At 61.6% G+C, this 23438-nt stretch overlaps 2 protein-coding genes across 14 annotated transcripts; both read left to right on the forward strand.

The window, feature by feature from the left end:
* Positions 1 to 78: 78 nt before the first annotated feature.
* On the forward strand, positions 79 to 11252 carry CXXC1 (CXXC finger protein 1). Of its 5 annotated transcripts, none has more exons than XR_011322782.1 (15): positions 79 to 264; positions 462 to 559; positions 926 to 1026; positions 1518 to 1633; positions 1793 to 1948; positions 3165 to 3191; positions 3753 to 3902; positions 5676 to 5783; positions 6533 to 6717; positions 8226 to 8433; positions 8648 to 8758; positions 9502 to 9551; positions 9945 to 10004; positions 10243 to 10395; positions 10953 to 11252. XR_011322782.1 is itself a non-coding variant. In XM_069774457.1 (15 exons), the coding sequence occupies exons 1-15, from the start codon at positions 262 to 264 to the stop codon at positions 11091 to 11093; spliced, it is 1704 nt and encodes a 567-aa protein (XP_069630558.1). In that variant the 5' UTR covers positions 79 to 261; the 3' UTR covers positions 11094 to 11252. The 5 variants fall into 5 exon arrangements, 4 of the variants coding, with proteins under 4 accessions (XP_069630558.1, XP_069630559.1, XP_069630561.1 ...); XM_069774457.1 differs by having other exon boundaries at positions 9908 to 10004; XM_069774458.1 differs by having other exon boundaries at positions 3867 to 3902; positions 9908 to 10004.
* A 918-nt stretch (positions 11253 to 12170) lies between these two features.
* LOC138682897 (methyl-CpG-binding domain protein 1-like) lies at positions 12171 to 22642 on the forward strand. Of its 9 annotated transcripts, none has more exons than XM_069774436.1 (17): positions 12171 to 12311; positions 13099 to 13227; positions 13862 to 13976; positions 14607 to 14863; positions 15035 to 15120; positions 16007 to 16047; positions 16158 to 16295; positions 17728 to 17862; positions 17975 to 18028; positions 18124 to 18180; positions 18273 to 18350; positions 19626 to 19790; positions 21115 to 21225; positions 21313 to 21393; positions 21520 to 21606; positions 21707 to 21787; positions 22283 to 22642. In XM_069774436.1, exons 2-17 carry the CDS (start codon positions 13118 to 13120, stop codon positions 22610 to 22612), a joined length of 1926 nt encoding a protein of 641 aa, XP_069630537.1. In that variant the 5' UTR covers positions 12171 to 12311; positions 13099 to 13117; the 3' UTR covers positions 22613 to 22642. The 9 variants fall into 9 exon arrangements, with proteins under 9 accessions (XP_069630537.1, XP_069630535.1, XP_069630536.1 ...); XM_069774434.1 differs by having other exon boundaries at positions 12189 to 12307; positions 17975 to 18019; XM_069774435.1 differs by having other exon boundaries at positions 12189 to 12307; positions 17975 to 18019; positions 18276 to 18350.
* The last annotated feature ends 796 nt before the right edge of the window (positions 22643 to 23438 follow it).

The following is a 23438-nucleotide window of genomic DNA, read 5'->3' on the forward strand; positions in this document are numbered from 1 at the left end:
CATTTTAAACATCACCCCCCCCCCCCCCACCCCATCTTCACATTGGGCGCCGCCATTTTGCGACTCCCCGCGCAGGCGCCGACGCCGCCATTTTAAGGGCGGGCGCGGCCGCCGGCGGCCATATTGTCTGTGGGCGCGGGTGCTTCCCCCCCCTTCACCCGGAAGCGGAAAGAGGATAAGATTTCCCCCCCCATTTCCGGCTGTGGCGAGGCCAGTCGCGGATCTTTTCTTCGGGGGGGCAGCGGCCGTGACAAAGGGGCGATGGTGAGGGGGTTCCCCACCCCCTGGGTCCCTTTACGGGGGGTTCCCGACCCCTGGGTCGCTTTCGGGGGGTTCCCGATCCCTGGGTCGCTTGAGGGGGGGGTCTCGGGCGCTGGGGTCCTCCTTGGACTCCTGGGTTCCCCCCTCCCCCCCCCGGAGGCCCCGATATATGTGTGTGTGCGTGTGTCTCCCTTCCACAGGATAGCGAGTTCTCGGACGCGGAGGCGGGCCCGGGCGGGGAGGAGAACGCTCCCGTTTACTGCGTGTGCCGCAAACCTGACATCAACTGCTTCATGATGTGAGTGCCGGACGTCTGGGTACCCCCCCCAGGACGCCTGGGTCCTTTCCTGGGACGCCTGGGTCCCCCATTGGACACCTGGATGTCCCAACCGTGGACACCTGGGTCTTTTCCTAGGATGCCTGGGTCCCCCGGCTAGACCCCTGGGTACCCTCCCTGGACACCTGAGTTCCTTTAGGGTGGTGGGTGGTGGGGTCCAGACACACCCCCGTTCCTGGGTCCCTTCTTATGGGGCTTCCCTGGATGCCTGGGTCCGTTCCTGGGATGCCCGGGTCCCCCTGCCGGACACCTGGGTCCCTTAGGATGGAGAATGGGAGCGTCCTGTATGCCGCGATCCCTTGTCTGAGGCTCTCCCTTTCTCCGTAGTGGGTGCGATAACTGCAATGAGTGGTTCCATGGCGACTGCATCAACATCACCGAGAAGATGGCCAAGGCAATCCGGGAGTGGTACTGTCTGCAGTGCCGGGGTGAGCCTGTATGCCTGGGTCCTGGTTTTGGGGGGGCCTCCAGACAGTGGTGTCCCTTTTTAGGGGAGCCAGGATACTTGGGTCCGTTTTTGGGGGTTTCTGGACACACGGGTACCTCTTGTGGGGAGGGTTTGGGAGGCCTGTGTTGAGCTTTAGAGAGAGAAATAGTGGGCCTGGGTGGCTTTTAGGGGAGTCCTGGATGCCTGGATCCCCTTTTGGGGGACAGGGGTGGGTGTTGGGGTCCCTTTATGGGGGGACTGGACACCTGGGTCTCCTTTTAGCAGGGGGTTGGGGTGTCTGGGTTGGGATTGAGGCGGGGGAAATAAGGGTCCTGGATGCCTGGGTCCCTTTTTGAGAGGTCCCTTTTTGCCCTGGAAGCCTGGGTTGCTTGGCGAGGGAGATCCCAGAACCAGAGGTGAGACTTGGGGTGGGAGGAGGGGGTCTGTCCTGGATGCCGGCATCCCCCTGACCCCTCCCCTTCCCCCTTTCAGAGAAGGACCCCACCTTAGAAATCCGTTACCGGCACAAAAAATGGCGGGAGAAAGAGCGAGAGCACGAGAGCGTCAAGGCCCAGGAGCTGGCACTGGAGCAAGGACGGGCAGCCAAGGTGGGACCCAGGGGCCTGGGAAGGGACCCAGGGGTCCAGGAGGCGATCCAGACGTTTGGAGAGGCATTGGGAGGGGGCGTGGGATGATGTGAGTGGGGAGCTGGACCCCTGGGTCCTCCCCCCCCACCCCAGACACTCAGGTCCCCCCTTTCTCCGCAGATCAAGCGATCGGCACGCATGTGCGGGGAGTGCGAGGCATGCCGGCGCCCCGAGGACTGCGGGCAGTGTGATTTTTGCCGTGACATGAAGAAATTCGGGGGTCCCAACAAGATCCGCCAGAAGTGCCGCTTGCGGCAGTGCCAGCTGCGTGCCCGAGTGAGTCACGGGGCTTTGGCGTGGCCTTAGCATGTTGTTAGCGTGGGTTTGGTGTGGGCTTGGTGTGGTTTTAGTGTAGGATTAGAGAGTGTTTTATGTGGTGTTAGTGTGTGCTTGAGGTGTTCTTAATATGGCTTTAGTGTGTACTTAGCATGTTTTTAGTGTGTGCTTGGCATGGTGCAAGTGTGTGCTTAGCATGCGTTTGGCATAACCTTAATGAGGGATTGAGTGCATTGTGCGTTGTTACCATGTGCTTGGCGTGGCTTTAGTGTGGCCTTAGTGTATGTTTAGTATGGCTTTAGCATGTTGTTAGCATGGCCTTAGTGTGTTGTGCATTTAGTGTGTTACTGTGGTGTTAGCGTGTCCTTAGTGTGGTGTGGTGTTGTGTTGGTGTGTTATTGTGGCCTTAATGTGATGGTCATAGTGCATTAGTATGTCCTTAGGATCAGCTTAACATGTCCTTGAAATGTTGTTAGCATGATCTTTGTCCATGTTTAGTGTTATCTGTGTTCTTAGCATGTTGCTACCATGTATTTGTCATGGCCTTACTGTGTGGTTCATATGTTTGTGTGGTCTTAGTGTGTTGTTAGTGGGTGCGGGGGTTTTGGTGTGGTTTTGGGGGGTGCATGGTCGTGGCATGGTGGGGGCAGTGTTGGGGTGGCCCCAGTGTGTCCCCAGTGTGTCCCCATGTAACCTTCTCACGTATCCCTAGTGTGTTTCTGTGTCCCTGACACGTCCCTCACGTGTTTCTGTCTCAGTTTCTCTTGTGTCCCTGTTTCACGCTGTGTCATGTCTATGACATGTCTCTGTGTCCCTATGTCACCTGTTACTGGCATGTCCCCAACGTGTTCTCTTGTCTGTGACGTGTCGCTATGTCACTTTATCCTGCCTCCCTGCGGTGTCCTCGTGTCAGCCTGTTGTGTTCCTGATACATCACATGTCCCTAGCGTGTTACCCTGTTTTTATTTCTGACATGTTCCCAACGTGTGCCCATGTCCCTGACACCCCATCCTGTGTCGCCAACGTGTCCCATGTTCCTGACATGTCCCTGTGTCCCCATCCCGAGTCCCCCACATGCCCCCAATGTTTCCAGTGTCCCTGTGTCACCCTGTGCCGTGTCCCCCACGTGTTCTATGTCCCTGACGTTTCCCTAACACGTCCTTGACATGTCCGCCCATCCCCAACATGTCCTTGACGTGTGGCCCCCCGTCTCCAGGAGTCCTACAAATACTTCCCCACTTCGGTGAGTCACCTGGACGCCTGGGTCCCTTCTGGGTGGGAAGGGGGGGTCTGGATACATGGGTCCCTTTGGGAAGGGGGGGGGTTGTGCATGGGTCCCAGATGCCTGGGTCCCCTCTGAGTCTGTAGTGGGGGGGGGGGGGGGGGTCCCGGATGCCTGGGTCCCCCAAGGGTGGGGATGAGGTTGATGTCAGATCTCCTCCGAGGTCATTATTGGGGGGAGGGGTCTTTCCCCGGGTGCCTGGGTCCCCTTGAGGGGGGTGGGGGTGTTGTTCTTGGCTTTCCCAGATGCCTGGGTCCCTTAGGGGTTGATGTGGGTGGGGGGTCTGGGTCCCCACAGGGGCTGCAATGGTGGGGGGGGTGGTCTGGGTCTCCTGGATGCCTGGGTCCCCCTGCGGTTGCAATGGGGGGGTTCTCGTGGGGTCCCCCAAATGGCTGGGTGCCCTAGAGGGGTGGGGGGGGTTGTCCATGGGTCCCTCGGACGCTGCAGTGGGGTGGGGGGCAGGTCTGGGTGCCCCGGGGCGGGGGGTGCCGGCTGTCTGGGTGGGTGCTGACCCCCCCCCAGCTGGCGCGGGGGCGCGAGGGGGAACTGGAGCTGCTGAAGGAGCAGCTGGGGGCGGCGGGGCCCCCCGAGAGCCTCTCGGACGAGGAGCTGCCGCTCGACCCCCGGCTCTACCAGGAGCTCTGCGCCGGTGCCTTCGACGAGCACGGCCTGGTGAGTAACCCCAAATCCAACCCCCTGGAGCACACCCAAACCCCCTGTGCCTCCCAGATGGCCCAAAAAGTCCCAAATTCCGCTCTGGGGACCCCAAATCCTCCCTGGACTGGCCCTAAAATGCACCCCAGAGGCCCTAAATTTCTCCAAAAATCTTCCAAAATCACAGCCAAATGCTCCAAAGTCTGCTCCAGGGACGCAAAATCCTCCCAGAAGATCCCCCAAATGACCCAAATTCTGGTCTGGGGACTCCAGATTCCCCCAGAATTGCTTCAAAATGACCCTACGTGCACCCCAGGGACCTCAGATTTCTCCAAAATTGCCCCAAGTGCTCCAGATTCAGTTTTGGGGACCCCAAATCCCCCCCAGAATCTCCTCAAAATGCACCCCAGGGACTCCAAATCCCACCAGGGTTGCTCCAAAATGCCCATAATTTGCCCTGGTGACCCCAAATCCCCTCAGAATGGCCCTAAAATGCCCCAAATTTTGTGCTAGGGACCCCAAATCTCCCCCCCCCAAATTGTCCCAAAATACCCATAATTTATTTTTGGGACTCCAAATGCTCCCAGAATCACCCAAAATGCCCCAAATTCTTCCTTGCGTACCCCATATTTCACACAAATGCCTCAAATTCTGCCTTGGGGACCCCAAATTGTCCTAAAATGCCCCCAAACCCCCCCCGGGGACCCCAGATTTCACATAATTACCCCAAATTCAGCCTTGGGGACCCCAAATTGCCCCAAAACTCACTCTGGGGACCCCAAATTTCCCCCCCAAAGCCCCAAATTCTGCTTTGGGGACCCCAAGTTCCCCCAAATCGCCCCCAAACCCACCCTGGGGATCCCAAATGCCCCAAATTCCCCCAAATTGCCCCAAACCCTACCCACTGCCCCCCATCATGGCTCGTTCATGCGTGTCACGGTGCATATCTCCGCCTGTCACCATCCCTGACCCCCGTCACATGCCCCTCCATCTGTGTCCTGACACGTCCCATGTCCTGACATGATGCCACCTATGGTCACGCATGGCATGGTGTGTCTTCCCGTGACATCGTTGCATGTGTTATAGGGTCCCCCATATTGCAACATGGGCCACGTTGGGGTCCCCATGCCACGACACGCTTCCTACTGCATGCTTGAGTGTGTTGAGGCATGTTTTTAGGATGCGAGGGTACTTTAATGCATGTTTTTAGCATGTTATGGTACATTTTAATGCATCAAGATTATATTGAGGCGTATTTTTAGTATATTGGGGTGTGTTTTACCATAGGGCACATTTTAAGCATGTTGAGGCACACTGAGGCATGTTTTAAGCACATTTAAGTGTGTCAAAGCATATTTAGGCATGTTAAAGCATGTTTTAAGTATGTTCAGGCACACCAAGGTGTGTTTTAAGCATGCTTGGGCACGGCAAGCCACATTCTGAGCACATTTAGGTGTGCAGAAGCGTGTCTTAAGTATGTTCAGCCACATAGAGTTTGTGTTTCAAGCATACTGACACAAGTCAAAGTGTGTTTTAACCATATTCAAGCACACCAAGGCATGTTTTAAGCATGTTCAGGCACATGGAAGCATGTCTTAAACATGTTTTTGTGTGTTGATGCATGTTTTTGTGTGTTCAGGCATGCTTTAAGCGTACCAGGCTGTTTTTTAATACACCAAGATGTATTTTTAGCCTGTGTCACTGCATTTTTTTCACATTGGGATATGTTTTTCCATGTTGGCGCAATTCTTTGTGGTGCTGAGGTGTGTTTTTGGTGTGTTCCCGGTACAGCCGTGGCTCAGCGACCCCGAGGACGCCCCCTTCCTCGACCCCGTCCTGCGCAAACGCGCCGTCAAGGTCAAACACGTCAAGCGGCGGGAGAAGAAATCGGACAAAAAGGTGGGGACTGGGCGCCTGGGTCCCTCCTGGGGCGAGTTACTGGGAGGGGTCCTAGGAGCTCCCAGTGGGCACTGGCAGCTACTGGGAGGCCCTGGGGATTACTGGCAGTCACTACGAGAGCTACTGGGAGCTACTGGTGGGGTTTTGGTGGTTACTGGAAGGCCCTGAGGCTTACTGGGAGGGTTTCTGGGAGGTCCGTGTGGGCTTTTGGTTGTCCCTGGGGCCTTACTAGTGTGAACTGGGTCTTACAGGGACCCACTGGGATTAGTGGAAGGGCCACTGGGAGGGCTCCTGGTGATCCCTGGGACCTTTACTGGTGTGAACTGGGGCTTACTGGGAGCTACCGGGAGGCCCTGAGGCTTACTGGGAGCTACTGGGAAGGGTCTTGTTGCTCCCTTTGGGAGGGCTTGGTGCTCCCCAGGAACCTTACTGGTGTGAGCTGTGGGGTTACTGGGAGCTACTAGGTGTTACTAGGAGGCCCCGAGGGCTACTGGGAAGGGCACTTGGTGGTCCCTGGGGCCTTATTGGTGTGACCTGAGGCTTACTGGGAGGGGGCTACTGGGTGGGCTCCTGGTGATCCCTGAGACCCTTACTGGTGGAAACCGGGGCTTACTGGAAGCTACTGGGAAGTGCCAAGGATTACTGGGAGGGCCATTGGGGCTACTGGGAGCCATTGGGAGGGCTCCTGGTGGTCCCTGGGGTCTTACCAATGTGAACCAGTACTTACTGGTGCTTACTGGTGATGTCAGAAAGAGGAGCGGTACAAGCGGCACCGGCAGAAGCCGCGGCACCGGGAGCGCAGCCGGCACCCGGAGCGCCCCGACGCCCGCGATCCCGCCGGATTGGGCCAATGCCTGGGCCCCGGCTGCACCCGCCCCGCCCGGCCCCCCTCCAAGTACTGCAGCGAGGCCTGCGGTGTCAAGCTGGCTGCCAAGTGAGTACGGACCAGTATAAACCAGTATAAACCAGTACAGACCAATACAGAGTAGCATAAGGTATAATAGACCCGTATGACGCCCCAGTCATCCAAGTGCTGCAGCAAGGACGGTGACATCAAGGTGGCTGCCAAGTGAGTAGAAACCAGTATAGAGCAGTACAAACCAGTATAAACAGGTGGAGACTGGTATAGACTTAGTATAGCGTGGTATGGACTATGGTAAGCCAGTATGAGTGCTGGGTTATCCAAGTACTGCATGGAGGCCTGCAGTATCGAGCTGGCCGCCAAGTGAGCATAGACCAGTACAAACCAGTATAGACCAGTATAGATTAATATAGAATAGCATGAGTGTAATAGACTCATGTGATGCTCGGCCCATCCAGGTACTGGAGAGAGGATGGTTGTGTCAAGCTGGCTGCCAAGTGAGTATAGGCCAGTAGAAACCAATATAGACCAGTAGAAACCAGTAAAGAGCTATATATAGCAGTATAGATCAGCATAGACGAGTGTGGAGTGTAACAAACCAGTATGATGCCCTGGTTATCCAAGCGCTGGAGGGACGGTGGTGGCATCAAGGTGGCTGCCATGGGAGCAGAGTCCAGTATGAGCCAGTATAAACCAGTATAGACGGGTATAAACCAGAGTAGTGTGGAGTGTAATAAACCTGTGTGATGCCGTGATTATCCAAATAGTGCAGCGAGGCCTGTGGCATCAAGATGGCTGCCAAATGAATAGAAAGCGGTAAAAACCAGTATAGACCAGTATAAAGCAGTACGGATCAGAGTGGATCCCACAGCAGATCCCGGGGCCCTGGAGTGGCTGGGATCTCCCCCCGGGTGCCCCCAGTATCCCCCTCCCTGGATGCCAGCTGGACCAATGAGATCCTGCCTGGAGTGGATCCCAGAGTGGATCCCAGTGGATCCTGGGGGTAGCTGGGATCACCCCCACACCCACCCTGGGGGTGCCCCCACCGTCCCTGTGTCCCTCACGGGGATCCCAGGTGAGCCTACGATCTCCTGCTGCACTGGATCCCGATGGATCCCACAGTCAATCCCGGGGAGCTTGGGGCGCTGCAGAGCCTCCCCAGTTTCCCCTGGGATCCCAGCTGGACTGGCAAGGTCCTGCACCAGTGGATCCCACACTGGATCTCCGGGATCTGGGAGTCCTGGGCTGGTGGAGCCCCCCCCCCCCGCCCCCTGTGACTCCACGTCTCCTTTGGGATCCCAGCTGGACAGTCAGGATCCTGCCACAGCGGATCCCAGAGTGGATCCCACACCAGATTCCAGGGATCCTGGGATCTTCAGGCAGCGCAGCCCCTCCAGGGTGCCCCCACTGGCCCTGTGTCCCCCCCCCCACCCCTCAACTGGATCTACAAGATCCTGCCGCAGCAGATCCCAGAGCAGATCCCACACTAGATCCCGGGGATCCCAAGGTCCTGGGGCAGCGGGGATCCCTGCCGGGGGGTGCCCCCATTAATCCCACCTTGCTGCCCCCCATTCCCACAGCCGGATCTACGAGATCCTTCCGCAGCGGATCCAGCAGTGGCAGCAGAGCCCCTGCGTGGCGGAGGAACACGGGAAGCGGCTGCTGGAGCGGATCCGACGGGAGCAACACCAGGCCCGGCTACGGCTGCAGGAGATGGAACGGCGCTTCCACGAGCTCGAGGGGCTGATCGCCCGCGCCAAGGGTCACCCACCCCGCGAGGATGAGGAGGTGGGTGACACCCCACCCCGGATTCCTCGGTGCCCACCCTGGACATTTGGATGCCCACCCCAGATTCCTGGGACCCCATTCCAGATCCCTGGGTGCCCACCCCGGACATTTGGATGCCCACCCTGGATCCCTGGGTGCCCCCCCCTGCCATTTGGGTGCCCACCCCTGCCATTTGGGTGCCCCCCCCGGCCACTTGGGTGCCCCGTCCCTGCAGAGCACCGAGGGTGACAGTGAGGACACGGACCTGCAGATCTTCTGTGTCTCCTGCGGCCACCCCATCAACCCCAAGGTGGCCCTGCGTCACATGGAGCGCTGCTACGCCAAGGTACCTATGGACCCTATAGGCACCTGTGGGATCCTGTAGGCACCTGCAGGATCCTATGGGAACCCCCAGATTCTGGGGGGGCCGTAGGGACTCTTGTTCTTGGGATCTATAGGGGATATAGGGGCTCCCTGGGTGCTATAGGAGCCATATGGCCCATGGAGCAGGAATCTGTAGGGGTTCCTCTGGGGGCTGTAAGAGCCATACGGACTCTGTTCTTGGGCTCCGTAGTGGATGTAGAGTTTCTCTGGGAGTTGTAGAGATCATATGGAACGTGCTGTGAGGTTCTATAGGGGATATAGAGTCTCTCGGGAAGGTAGAGAGGCTGTATGGATCCTGGTTTTATTACACAGGGGCTATAGGGTCTCCCCTGGGTGGCATAGGGGCCATACAGACCTTGCTGTGGGGTTCTATAGGGGGGTCTAGGGCCTCTCGCGGGGCTGTAGGGCCCTGCTCTTGGGCTCTATAGGAGCTATAGGGCTCCTCTGGGGGATATAGGGGCTATAGGGGCCTGGTTCTTGGGCTCTGTAGGGGTTCTCTGGGTGCTATAGGGGCCACCTGGACCTTGCTGTGGGGCTCTATAGGGGCTGTAGGGTCTTTTGGGGGGGCTATAGGAGCTGTGGAGCCCTATAGGGGCTGTAGGGTCTTTCTGGGGGCTCTGTAGGGCCCCCCGAGGGTCTATAGGGGCCCTGGCCCCTATAGACCCCCCCTTTCTCTCACACACACACACACACACCCCCCGGCAGTACGAGAGCCAGACCTCCTTCGGGTCCATGTACCCCACCCGCATCGAGGGGTGAGCGGGGGCACCCGGACCCCTGGGTCCCCCCACCAGGGTGGGGGTGGGGGGTCCCTGGACACCTGGGTCCCCCCAGGGTGGGGGAGGGGTGGGTCCTTGGGTGGGGGAGGGGGTTTATGGGTGCCGGGGGGGGGGGGTTATGGGTGCCTGGAGGGAGGGAGGGAGGTTTAAGGGTGCCTGGGGGGGGGGGGGGGGTGTGTATGGGTGCCTGAGAGGGGGAGGTGGGCTACTTGGGTCCCTTATTACGGTGGGGGGGGGGGGAATGGGGAGGGGAGGAAGGGTTCCCTGGGTGCTTGGGTCCCCCCCTCCCCGGTCCCCGGACGCTTGGGTTCCCCTCCCCCCCCCACTCCCAGGGCCACCCGCCTCTTCTGCGACGTCTACAACCCCCAGAGCAAAACCTACTGCAAGCGGCTGCAGGTGCTCTGTCCTGAGCACTCCCGGGACCCCAAGGTGAGGGGCACCCATGGGTGCTGGGGGGGGGGTGGGACCCCCCCTATGGCAGCGGCGGGGGGGGGCCCGGAAAGAAAGGAAGGACTTGGAGTTTGGGGGGGGGGGGGGGCACCCATGGATGCTGCGGGCACGTTAAGTGCCGTGGAGGCACGGCACTGACACTATGGGTGCCCCACCACCACCACGGGTGCCCCCTCACCCATGGGTGCCCCCCCCCCCCCCCCCCCCCTCCAAATAGGTGCCAGCAGACGAGGTGTGCGGGTGCCCACTGGTGCGGGACGTCTTTGAGCTGACGGGGGACTTCTGCCGTGTCCCCAAGCGCAAGTGCCACCGTCACTACTGCTGGGAGAAACTGCGCCGTGCCGAGGTGGACCTGGAGCGCGTCCGCGTGGTGGGTGCTGCGCCCGCGTGTGGAGGGGGGGGGTTTTGGGGGTCCCCGTGTCCCCAAGGGGGTCCCCATGTCCCAAATGATGTCCCCGGTGGTGGCCTTGTGTCGGCAGTGATGCTGCCGTAGGTGTCAGTGTGTTCCCGATGGTGTCCCTGTGTCCCTACTGATGTCCCTGGTGGTGTCCCCAAGGGTGTCCCCATGTCCCTGCTGCTGTCCCTGGTGGTGTCCCTGTGTCCCCAAGGGTGTCCCCATGGCCCCAGTGATGACCCTGGTGGTGTTCCCGTGTCCCTGGTGGTGGCTCCAAGGCTGTCCCCATGTCCCCAAGGCTGTCCCCATGTCTCCAGTGATGTCCCTGATGGTGTCCCCATGTCCCCAGTGATACTCCCACAGGTGTCCCCGTGTCCCCAGTGGTATCCCCGCGTCCCCACTCATGTCCCCAAGGGTGTCCCCATGTCCCCCAGTGCTGTCCCCGTGTTGTCCCCATGCCCCCCAACACCCCCCACCATGTCCTTGGGGGTATCCCCACGCCCCCCCCCAACGCTGTCCCCGCATCCCCGCAGTGGTACAAGCTGGACGAGCTCTTCGAGCAGGAACGTAACGTCCGGGCGGCCATGACGAACCGGGCGGGTCTGCTGGCCCTCATGCTGCACCAGACCATCCAGCACGACCCCCTCACCACCGACCTCCGCACCGACCGCTGAGCCCCCCACCCTCCCTGGGTGCTGGGGTCCCTTCCCAATACCTCGGTGTCCCCCCCTCTGGGTGCCCGGGTCCTTTCCCAATCCCCCCCTCCCCCCGGATGGCTGGGTGTCCTGTCCCTGTGTGTCCCCCTCCCCAAATAAAATGGGTGTCAAAGGAGAGGTGGCTGTGGGTCCCTATAGGGGTGAGGGGGGGGTCTTTAAGGTCAGAAGGTCCCTATGGGGCTGGGGGGGTGGCTGTGGGGCTGGGGAGGAGATCTATATAAGGTCAGGGAGTCCCTATGGGGTCTGGGGGGGGCGGTTGTGGGGCTGAGGGGGGTACTATAGGGTAAGGGCATGTTATGGGGAGGGGGGGGTGCTCTTGGGTTAGGGATTCCTATGAGGCCCTGGGAGGCTCTATAGGGGTAGGGGGCTATATGGTCCATGGGGGGGTCTATAGGGTCAGGGGTCCCTATGGGGTCTGAGGCAGGGTCGTATGGGGCTGGGGGGGTCCCTAAGGGGCTGTAGAGGCTCTATAGGGCCAGGGGGGCATGGAGCCTGGGGGGCTCTATATGGTCAGGGGTCCCTATGGGGTCTGAGGGGGAGTCTGTAGGGCTGGGGGGGGTCCCTATGGGGGCCAGGGGGGTTTTATAGGGCTGACAGGTCCCTACGGGGCTGCGGGGGATCTATAGGGCCAGGACTGTGTAGGGCAGGGGGGCTCTGTGGGCCTATGGGGTCTCTATAGGGCCGCAGAGGCTCATTGGGGCCGATAGGAACGCTGGGAGCTCATTAGCATATCCACGCCTTGATTCGCTGAGCCCCGCCCCTTCCCGCGGAGCGTACTCCCGCGGGGGGAGGCGGTGCCCCGCCGCCACGTGGTCAGCGTCATTTACGTAATCCCGCCCACCGCCTGCGCGCGCGCGGCGCCGGGGTGAGGCGGCCGGCGGGGGGAGCCCGCTGGCGTCAGGTGACGTCCCCGCAGATCACGTGTTCCACCCCCTCCTCCGCGTCGCCGAGCCCCACACACTCCCCCCCTTCTTCTTCCCCATTGGCCGCCGTCGAGTCACGTGATCCCCACCCCTCCTCTCCCCCCTCCTCTCCCTTTCTCCTTCCCCTCCCCTTCCCGCGCGGGCCCTTCCGCTTCCGGCGCGTGGCCCCGCCCCGCCCCTCCCCTCGCGGCCGTGCCCTCGCGCCGGCGGCGGCCGTTGCTGCGCCACGAGCGGGAGCGACATGGCCGGGCCGGTACCGGGGGGAGGGGGGGATCAGGGAGGGGAGGGGGGGTCGCGGGAGACGAGGGGGGCGGGAGGGAAAAGGGGCAGTTAGGGAGGGGGGAGGGGCGGGTGTTTGGGAGGGGGCGGGGGCGGTTTTGTGAGGAGTTTGGGGGGTTTTTGTGAGGGAAAGGGGGGTTTTGTGAGGGAGAGGGGGGGTTTGTGAGGGAGAGCGGGGGCTTTGTGAGGGGTTTGGGGGGGGTTGTGAGGGGGAGGAGACGGTTTATGAGGGGGAGGGGGGTTTGTGAGGGGGAGGGACAGTTTGGGGGGGTCGTGAAGGGGAGGGGCGGTTTTGAGGGGGTGTTTGTGTGGGGGAGGGGGGTTTGGGGGAGTTTGTGAGGGGGAGGAGCAATTTTTGAGGGGGAGGGGCAGTTTTAGGGTGGTTGTGAGGGGGAGGGGGCAGTTTTGGGGGTGCCCTGTGTGGGGAAGGGGCGGGTTTGTGAGAGGGAGGGGGTGCGTGTGGGGGAGGGGCACGCGGGGGGGGGCTGTTAGTGTGGGGGAGGGGCTGTGTTTGGGGGGTCACGGAGGGGGGAGGAGCTGCGCAGCGGCGGGAGGAGGGGGGCGTGGCCTGGTCGTGTTTGGGGGCGCGGCTGGGGAAGGGGGCGGGGCTTCAGCGCCACCTGCGTGGGGCGGAGCTGTAGGTGCAGAGGGGTGGGGCTTCAGGCATGCGGGGTGGGGCCAGGGGAAGGGGCGGGGCTTGAGGCACTGCCTACATCCCTTTGGGGGGCTGGGGGGGTGCTGACCCCCCCCCCCCCCCGCAGTAGCCCCCCTCCGGGCAGTATGGCGGAGGGCTGGGTGGAGTGCCCCGCCCTGGGGCCTGGCTGGAAACGGCGGGAAGCCTTCCGAAAATCCGGAGCCACCTGTGGCCGCACTGACACCTACTACAAGAGGTACTCCTCCCCCACCCTCTACACGCTTGGGTGCCCCCTTCCCCCATTTCCACTCCCTCCCCCACAAAAAAGATCATGGAACACCCCCTCCCTTCTCCTTTAAAGCTAATTCTGGAGATGGAACTAGCTCTAGCCCTACTCCCTCCAGTGCAGACCATGCCCTTCTTGGGTTTAAGCCCCACCTCCTGCCAGTTTTGGGGCTGCCCTCTAAGCTTGGACCCCCCGGGTGGTTTGACAGCCCCTTGCCTCCCCCCAGCATCATATTCCCCCCCTGCCAAGCTATTTTGGGGTCTCCCCACTTCCAGGTTCCCCCCCGCTCACTTTCCAACAGAGCCCCCCCAGATTTCTCCTGCCTGTTTCAAGCTTCTTCCCCTCCTTACACCTCATATCAATTTTAAGCCCCCCCTGGCCACTTTGGAGTCCCCTGGGATCTAGCACACTCCCCCAGATTTTGGGGGACACACCCCATGCCTTGATTTCACACCATACCCCCCCCCCATTTTTGTGCCTCCTCTTGCTTCCCCTTGGTTTTTGGGGTCCCCCTCGTGTGAGCGACACCCCCCCAGGGTTTGGGGAACCCCTGTGGGGTTTTGGGGAACCCCCCCCGATTTTGGGGACCCCCCCCACCCCACAGCCCCACGGGGGAGAAGTTCCGCAGCAAGATCGAGCTGAGTCGGTTCCTGGGGCCCAGCCGCGACCTCGGCAACTTTGACTTCAAGCACGGGCTGGAGCTCTCCGGCCCCCCCAAGGTACGAGGGGGGGTCCCCCAAAACTGGGGGGGTCAGAAATCAGAACATCCTAAAAAAAAAGGTAGAGGGAGAACATTAAAATTCTTTTAGAGCAGCAGAGGTAGTGGGGAGGGGACCCCCCAAATCTGAGGGGCGGGCCAAAAATCAGGGGACCGGACCCACCCCCCGGGGGGAGGAGGGGAAGCCAGAACCTGGAGCAGCATGGGGGTGGGTAGGGGGATTTGGGGGGGCACCCCAAAATTGGAGGGTACCCCAAAACTTGGGGGGGCTGGGGATTATGGGGGATGACCCCAGATTGGGGAGGGGCAGCTGGAATGGGGGGGGGCAATTTGGGGGGGGCCTAATTAAGTGGGAGGGGGCAGATTAAGGGGGGAGCAAATTGAGAGGAGATACCCAAAATGGGGGGGGCATTCCCAAAATGGAAAAGAGGAATGAGGAAGCTGCAGATATGGGGCGGCCCTAAATATGGGGGGGGGGGAATGAGGAGATTCTGAATTGGGGGAGTGGGGGTCCCCAAGTTTAAGGGTGGCATAATTGGGGGGGGGACATTGAAGTGGGGGGCAAAAGGGGAGTCCCCAAAATGTTGCCCCAACCCCCCATGACCCCGTTTTCTCTCTCCCCCCACCCCAGGCCAGGAAGGGCCCCAAATGGCGCCCGCCTGCTGGGCCCCCCCCGGAGCCCCCCCCGGAGCCCCCCCCCGTCCTGGAGGAGCAGGTGGGCGGGGCTGAGCCTGAGGAGACTCCGCCCCCACCGGCTGAGGAGACTCCGCCCCCACCGGCTTTGAGCCCACCTCCTCCTGCTGAAGCTCCGCCCCTGCCGGAGCCCCCCCTCCCTCGGCGGACCCGCAAGCGGCCCCCCCCGGAGCCCCCCCAGGAGGGGGTGGTGGCGTGAGTGCAGGAGGGGCTCCGGGGGTCTTCCTGGATGACTGGGGGGGGGTCCTTGGGGGGCGTCTTTGGATGCCTGGGGGGGGGAGGGTCCTGTGTGCCTTAGAGGGGGTGGGGGTGCCCTGGACACATGGGTGCCCCCCTGACGCCTGCGTGCCCCCCCCCCCCCCGCAGGTGCTGCGCCGCCTGCCAGAGCCTGTTTCCGGGGGTGACGCTGCCCAGTCAGCGGCGGTGCCGCTGGCTCTGCCCCGAGTGCCGCGGTGAGCCTTGCTCCTTGTCTTCCTTCTTCTCTGAGCCTTCCTTATTCTCTTACTCCTCTTCTTTGGAACCGTGTTACTACTTTTCTTTAGAACCCACTTCTCCTTTCTTTGAGCCTTCCTGCCAACTATCATCATCACCCTCACTCTCTGAGCTCTGCTCCCCCTGTCTATCAACATTGTCAAGCTTTTTTTCTCTTTATCATTCCTCTCTAACCATTCTTTGTCCCACCATCATTTTTCTTCTCTAAACCTTTTTCATTCCCAGCACCTTTCTCCTTCTCTTTTTCTGAGCCTTCCTCCCCCCACTCTCCTTCTCTGAGCCTTTCTCCCACCATCGTCTTCCTTCACTGAGTCTTCTTCCCCCCAGCACCTTTGTTCTCCTCCCCTTCTGAGCCTTGTTCCCCCCCTCATCCTCCTCAGACCTTTTCTCCCAAGCCATCTTCCCCCCCCAGCACCTTCTTCCTCCTCCTGTTCTGAGCCTTCTTCCCCGCATCCTCCTGCTCTGAGCCTTTCTCGCACCATCATCACCCTTTTCTGAATCTTCTTCCCCTGTAGCCCCTTTGTTCTTCTCTGCTTTTAAGCCTTCCTCTCCCCTCATCCTCCTCTGAATCTCCCCTCCCCCAACCCTTTTTCCCCCCCAGCACTTTTCTCCTCCCCCTCCTTACCATCCTCCCACCATCCTCCTCCTCCTCCTCTAAGTCTTCTTACTCCCCAGCACTCTTCTCCTGCTCTGCCCACCCCTTTCCTACTCCCTTTGTCTTCCTCCTGTTTTCTGGGTGCCCCTGGCAGGGGTGAGGGGGAATTGGGGGGTGGGTGGGTCCTGGGGAGGGGGGTCAGGGTGCCCCCCACCCCCTGACACCTCCCTACTTTCCTTCTCCTCCCCCAGCCCAGCGCCGCGATTTCAACCGAGAGCAACGATTCTTCAAGGTACCCCCCAAAACTGTGTCCCTACCCCCTTTTTTTTGGGGGGGGGGTGGACCCCCCCAACCACTGGGGTCCCTCACCCTCCCCATCCCCTTTACCCCCCTCCCCTGCAGCGGGTGGGCTGTGGCGCCTGCCAGGCCTGTCGCATCCCCGAGGACTGCGGCATCTGCAGCGCCTGCGCCCGCCCCACCCCCACCCCCGCCCGCCCCCCCAAGTGCCTCCTGCGCCGCTGCCTCCGCATCGTCAAGAAGGTACCGCCCCCTCGTCACGCCCCCGTGTCACCCTCGACCCCCCCCGTGTCACCCTCGCCCGTCTCCGTATCACCTTCACCCCCCACGTCACTCTCCTCCCTCTCTGTGTCACCCCCCCACGTCACCCTCACCCCCCTCTGTGTCACCCCCCCCCCCCCCCCAGTGTTACTGGCACTGTCACCCTCAATGTCACACACCTCCTGTATCACTGGCACCCCCGTCACCATGTCGCTGTCACCCTGCTGCCGGTGTCACCATCACCAAGCCCCAGCTGGTGGCAGGGGTGACAAGATGGCCGCTGGGTGTTGTCACCCCCCCCAGCATGTTGTCACCCCCCGAGGTTGTTGTCACCCATCCCCACAAGGTGTTGTCACCCAGCGTAGAGTGTTGTCACCCCCCCAGGGTGTCATCACTCACCCTGTGGCTGTTGTCACCCTGACTTGGTGGTGGCAGTGTCACTGTCACTGTCACCCCCCCAATGTCTGTTGCCAGTCACCCCCCCAAGGCTGTTGTCACCCCCCCAACGCTGGTGGCAGTGTCACTGCCACCCCCCATGGCCATTATCACCCCCTCATGACAACACCGTCACCCCGTGTTGTGCCCTGCCCGTCCACGCGTGTGACCCCATGTCACGGCGTGTGGCACCTGCCCCCCCCCCCCCCCCCCATCCAAGGGTGCGTTTCAGGGCACGTGGATGCATGTTGACCTGTGTTACCCTGTGTTCTCCCAGCGTCTGGGTTGTGACAGGTCCCTATCACCCCCTGTCCCCCCAAACTCCCCTGAATGATGCATGTGGAGGCATGTTGATGTGTGTTAACCCATGTTATCCCATGTTATCTTGTGTTTCTCCCCCAGGGCCTGGGTTATGGGTCCTGCCTCCCCCCCGTCACCCCCGTGTTCCCCCATACCTGTGTCTGAGGCTGCATGTTATCCCATGTTGTCCCGTGTTATCCCGTGTTGTGGCCCACAGGGTCTGGGCTGCAGCTCCTGCCCGGGCTGCCTGTCCCCTCATGTCCCCCATACCCATGTCCGAACCTGCACATTAACCCGTGTTAACTCATTTTTAATCCACGTTAACTCATATTAAACAATGCTAACCCATTTTTGAACCATTTTTAACCCTTGTTAACCCATGTTTAACTCGTGTTAACCTATGTTGGCCCATTTTTAACCCATGTCAGCCTATTTTTATGGCACGTTATCCCACGTTATCCTGTGTTCTGTCCTGCAGGGCCTGGGCTGCCTGTCCCCCCGTGTCCGCCAAACCCATGTCTGAAGCTTCATGTTAACTTGTATTAACCCACGTTAGCCCATATTAACCCATTTTTAACCCATGTTAACCTGTGTTAACCCATTTTCAGTCCACGTTCAGCCAGTTTTAAACCATTTTTAAGCCGTGTTAAGCCACGTTATCCCGTGTTCCATCCTACAGGGCCTGGGCTGCGGCTCCTGCCCGGGCTGCCTGACCACCGAGGACTGCGGCAGCTGCTGCATCTGCCTGCGCCGCCTCAAACCCGGCCTCAAGCGCCAGTGGCGCTGCCTGCGCCGCCGCTGCCTGCGCCCCAAGGTGGGGACACCCCCGTGTCACACGTCACACCCCACACCCCCCCCGCCGCCATGTCACCCACCCTCTCCCTGACTCCCCCTTTTCACCCCCCCCCCCCCCCGTATCCCCGCAGAGGTCGGGGGCGGCCAAGAAGACGACGACTTACGGCACCCGGAAGGTGACGGTGGTGAGCAACCCCCCCGCAAATCCTGGGTCCCTTGGGGGGGGGGAGCCTAGATGTCTGGGTGCCTCCCCCTCACCCCCAGAATCCCCCCCCCCCAGAAATGGAAGCCCCCCGTGGAGCGGGAGCCCAGCGCCACTCCCAGCACCAGGCACAGGGTGAGTGTGAACCCCCCCCACCTCCCATGTCACCCAGGTGTCTGGGTGCGCCCCCCCCCCACCACCATCATCATCTTCATTCTCATTCTCAGAAGCAGCTGAACAAGGTGAAGGAGAAGAAAAGACCGGGGAGACCCCCCAAGCACCCCGGAGCCCGTGGGGGGGGGCCGGTGAGTACCTGACACCTGGGTGGCCCCCCCCGCTCCCCCGCCCAAACTCTTGGGTCCCCCCCACACTCTTCAGACCCCCCAAAATCTTGGGACCGCCCCAGATACCTGGGACCCCCCCCCAGACGCCTGGGACCCCCCCAAACTCCTGGGACCCCTCCACATTCTTGGGTCCGTCGTCCCCCCCCCCTTGCCTGGTGCAGCTATTAGGTGCTGGGGGGGGGCCATAATGCTCCTAATAGTGGGGTACAGTACCATGATATTGTTAATAGCTGCTCCAGCGCCTAATATTGGGGTTCAGGTAGGGGAATAGTGAGGTGCAGGTACCAAAATGTTCCTAAGATTGGGGTCTGGGTACCGTAATGCTACTCATAGATGCTCCAGGGTCGATATCGGGGTCCAAGCTACCCTAACAGTGGGGTGCAGGTATTGTAGCACCCCAATAGTGGGGTCTACTTACCATAACGTCCCTAATAGCTGCCCCAGCCTTCATCTTGGGGCTCAAGCTACTGTAATAGCAGGGTTCAGCTGCCACAATGCTCCTAATAGCTGCTCCTGCCTTAATTTTGGGGCTCAGCCTGCTTTAATATTGGGGTTTAGATACTGTAATGTTCCTAGTAGGGGAGCTCAGGTACTGTAACACCCCTAAAACTGGGGCCAGGTTGCCAAAACACCCCTAATAGTTGTTCCACGGCAAATATCGGGGTCCCAGCTGCCCTAATAGTGGGGTTCAGGTACCGTAATATTTATAATAGTGGGGTTCAGGTACTGTAATCCCCCTAAAACTGGGGCTGGGTTACCACAACACCCCTAATAGCAGCTCCATTGCAAATATCGGGGTTCCAGGTACCCTAATAGTGGGGTTCAGGTACCACAGTGTTCTTAATAGTGAGGTTCAGGTACTGTAGCACTCCTAATAGTGGGGTCCAGTTACTGTAATGCCCCAAATAGCTGCTCCAGCCTGAATACCAGGGTCCAAGCTACTGTAATAGTGGGGTTCAGGTACCGTAATGCCCCAAATAATTGGGGTTCAGTTACCGTAATGCCCCTAATAGCTGCACCAGCCTTAATAACCAGCTTCAGCCTAACTCGCTGCTGGCGCTCAGCTCCCATAATGCCCCTAACACCGCTTCCCACTACCATAACGCTCCTAATAGCTGCTCACGCACTAACCCCACTGCCCAGCCGGGCCCTTGAGGTGGGAAAGGGAGGGGGGTGGGGGGGTTAGTTGGAGGGGTTTTTTTTTGGGGGGGGATGACCCCCGCTTTCTGCCATCAGCGGGGGGCGCGGAGCCGGGGCAGCCGGCGGTGCGGGGCCTGCGAGGCCTGCCTGCGCCCGGCCGACTGCGGCCGCTGCGACTTCTGCCGGGACAAGCCTAAGTTCGGGGGGCAGAACCTCAAGCGCCAGAAGTGCCGCTGGAGGCAGTGCCTGCGCTGTGCCATGGTGGGTGACCCCCCACTCCTCGCCCCACTCTCCCCCCCCTACCCTGCTCCCGGTAACTCCCAGCATCTTCCCAGTAAGCCCCAGCCATCCCCTTTGCTCCATTTCCTGGCAAACCTGATGCCTTCCACCGGGGAAACTGAGGCACGTTCAAGGCTGGGGCGGGGGGCCTCTCCCCTGCCCACCCCTAGCGCTGGGTGGGGCCCATTTTGGACCAGTATGGACCAGTTTGGGGAGGGTTGTGGAGGGAGAGGGGGTGTTGTTTGGCACTCAGGTGCTGCCCGGACGCCTGGGTCCCCTTTTTTTTGGGGTGGGGGTCACCCGGACGCCTGGGTCCTCTCTGCATTGCTTGGCTTTGGGGGGGGGGGGCTTGCCCAGACACCTGGGTCCCTTTTTTGGTGGGGGGGGAAGGGGGGGCCCCTGGACGCCTGGGGTGTGGGGGGGTTGTTCCTGCATCTTTCTCCCTCCCCCTCCAAATCCATATCCCTTCCCCCCCCCCCAAAATCGGGGTGTCATCCCACCCCCGTCCCCGCTGAGGTCTCTCTCCCGGCGCAGAGGCGGCTGCTGCCGGCGCGGGGGGGTCCGGGGGGGCCCCCCTGGAGCGGCCACCCCCTCCCCCCCTCCAGGCCCCGCCGCCGCCGCCCCCCCCCGACCCCCCCCGCGCCGCCGCCCGGAGCCGCCGCCCGCCCCGCCCCCCCCACAAGGTAACAGGACCCCCCCCTTTTTCCCACCGAGGGGGGGGACCCCACAAAATACTCCCCCACGGGACCCTCACACACACCCCCCCCTAAAACCCCGGGCTCCCCCCACCTTCACCAAGGTCCCCCCTCCAGATATATGGGTCCCCCCAAATTTGGGACCCCCCCAAATTAGGGGACCGCCCCCCAGATTTGCCCCTCATACCCCACAGAGCCCCCCCCAATGTAACGGTACACCCCCACGCCCCAAATTTGGGGACCTCCCTTGCTGTGCTTGCTCTGCTGCTCTGCTCTGCGCTGCCTCCGACCCCCCCCTTCTTCAGGGGACCCAGGCGTCCGTGTGCCCCCCCCTCGGGGGGGGGGGAAGGGTGGGGTGGGGGTGCTTTTGGGGGGGGATGCCCGGACGCCTGGGTCCCCCCCCACCCCCAAGGCTTGTGTGTGCCTCAGTTTCCCTTTGGGGGGCGGGGGGGGGGGGGGCATCACTCCCCGGATGCCTGGGTCCCTTGTTTGGGGCGGGGGGGAGTGTCCCTTCCTGAATGCCTGGGTGCCCAGTCCATTTTGGGGGGGAGGGGGCGGGGTGGTCCCCTGGACGCGGGGGTTCTTGACGTGCCCCCCCCTCCCCCCCTCAGGACAAGGAGCACCCAGCAGGGGGGGCTGAGAAGGGTCCTGGACCCCCCCGGGGAACCCCCCTACACCTGTCCCCCCTTAAAGAAGAGCCGGGACCCCTCCCCCACCTGGAGGTAAGACCCTCCCCCACCCCAGACACCCAGCTCCTCCCCTCCCCCCACCTCTGCTAACAGCTCCCCCCTTCTTTGCCCCTCCCCCAGGACCCCCGGCTGGGCCTTCTCATCGCCTCGGCCCCCCGCCTCAAATCGACCCCCCCAGAGCCCAGCGTCATCCCCGGACCGGTAAGAAAAAGAATTTGGGAGTTGGCCTTGGAGCACCCTCCCCACCCCAGATACCTGGGGGGCGGGCCTCCATCCATCTCCTCCCCCCCCCCCCCCAAATTAACCCCTTTCCCCCCTCCCCCTCAGCCCCCTCCAGGAGATTTGGGGGTCTTGATTGCCGCAACCCCCCGGGTGAAGCAGGAGCAGCCGCAGCCCAGTGCCTCACTGGTGCCGGTAAGTGGGAGGGGGACGGGCACTGGGCAGGGGCTCCCCTCCCCCAGATGCCTGGGTTCACACTCAACCCCCACCCCCCATTTATTTTTGGCACCCATAGGTGCCCCCCCGGCTTCCCCCTGCCCAGCTGGTGGTACTGGATGAGAGTGAGGAAGAGGAGGAGGAAAGGGGCAGCCGAGTGGTGAGGGGGGGCGGGGGGGGCCAAATGCTTGGGTCCCTTGGGGTTTTTTTGGGGGGGGGGTGGTCCTCAAAGAACTTGGGGTCCTGGGGAATTGGGGGGGGGCCCTAAAGGGGGGGAGATTGGAGGCTAAGGGGGGGGATTGGAGGCTCTGAGGGTTGGGAGGGGGCCCTGAGGATTTTGGGGGGGTCCTAGGGGTTTGGGGGGGTTGTGGTGGGGTCTTGAGGGGCCTTTAGGGGGGCTCTTGAGGGTTTGGGTGGGGGGGCCTTTAGTGGGGCTTTGAGGGTTCGGAGGGGGCCTGGGTGGCTTTGGTAGGGTTCGGGGGGGGTCTTGGGGGTCTCTAAGGGTTTGGGGGGCCGGGGGGGGCTCTGAGGGTTTTGGGGGGGGGTCTTGGGGGTGTTACAAGGTGACTGGGGGGGGATGGGGTGTTTGTGGGGCTCTCGAAGCGCCCCTCCCCCCTTCCTTAACCGGCCCCTTTTTCTTTTTCTCCCCCCCCAGCCCCTCCCCCTCCCCCCCCGCCCCACCCTGTTGGCCCGACGCTTTTTTAGCCGAATTAGCCGAAATCCCCCTCCCGGCTCATTGGGGGGTGGTGGGGGGGGACGAAGGGGCTTCCCCTCCCCCCTCCCCTACCGCCGCCCCCCCTTCCCCCTCCCCCAGCACCCCCGGCCTCCGCCTGGTCCAGCGCTCCCCCCGCTCGCCCATGGCCGCCACCGTCGTCCTCTTGGCCCCCGGTTTGGCTTTTCGAGTTTTGGTGGCTCGAAGACGACCCGTCCCCCCCGGGCACGAAGTTTTAACTCGACGGCCCCCCCGGCTGCGTTCCGTCGATGACCTCGTCGAACTCCTTTGTGACCTTGAAGCGTATCGACCCTGTCCCGGCCCCCCTGGCGAAGCCCCCCGACCTCCCGCTCCCCGATGTCAGGTTCTAGTACCGGGGGGGAGGTGTTGTCGCCCCTGTTTGCTCCTGGGAGGGGGAGGAGACTGAAAGGGGGGGGCCCTAAAGGTGTTTTTTTTGGGGGGGGGGGGAACACGTGCTAAATTTGGCGGGGGGGGGGCCTAAAAGTGAGGGGAACCGAAGTGAGGGGGAACTAAAAGTGGGGGGAACTGGAGTTGGGGGGGCTAAGTGGGGGGAGGACTAAAGGGGGGAATTATATGGGGGGGAACTAAAAGTGGGGGGAACCAAAATGAAAGGGAACTGGAGTTGGGGGGGGGCTAAATGAGGAGAGGAATAAAGGGGGGGACCAGTTGAGGGGGGGAACCAAAGTGAGGGGGAACTGGAGTTGGGGGGGGACTAAACTGGGGGGGAACCAAAGTGAGGAGTAATTAAAATGGGGGGGACTAAGTGGGGGGAGGGGCCAATGGGGGCTGGGGGGGAACTAAAGTTGGGGGAACAGGTTGTGGGGGGAGGGGTTGGGGCGTTGCACAGGTGGGGGTGGGGGAGCACATTGGGACAGACCCATAGGGTGTTAATGGGGAGGGCACCCCAAGTTTTGGGGACCCCCTGGCACTGCAAAATTGGCAGTTGAGGGGACACCCCCCCCCCGCTGACATCCCAAAATTAGGGGGTTCCCCCCTTTTTTTGGCACAGTCCCCCCCACCCCCCCCCCAATTCGGTTTCCCAGGGATTTTGGGGTGCCCCCCCAATAGCACAGACCCC

This window comes from Haliaeetus albicilla, chromosome 29 (assembly GCF_947461875.1).
Source record: "Haliaeetus albicilla chromosome 29, bHalAlb1.1, whole genome shotgun sequence".
NCBI lineage: Eukaryota > Metazoa > Chordata > Aves > Accipitriformes > Accipitridae > Haliaeetus > Haliaeetus albicilla.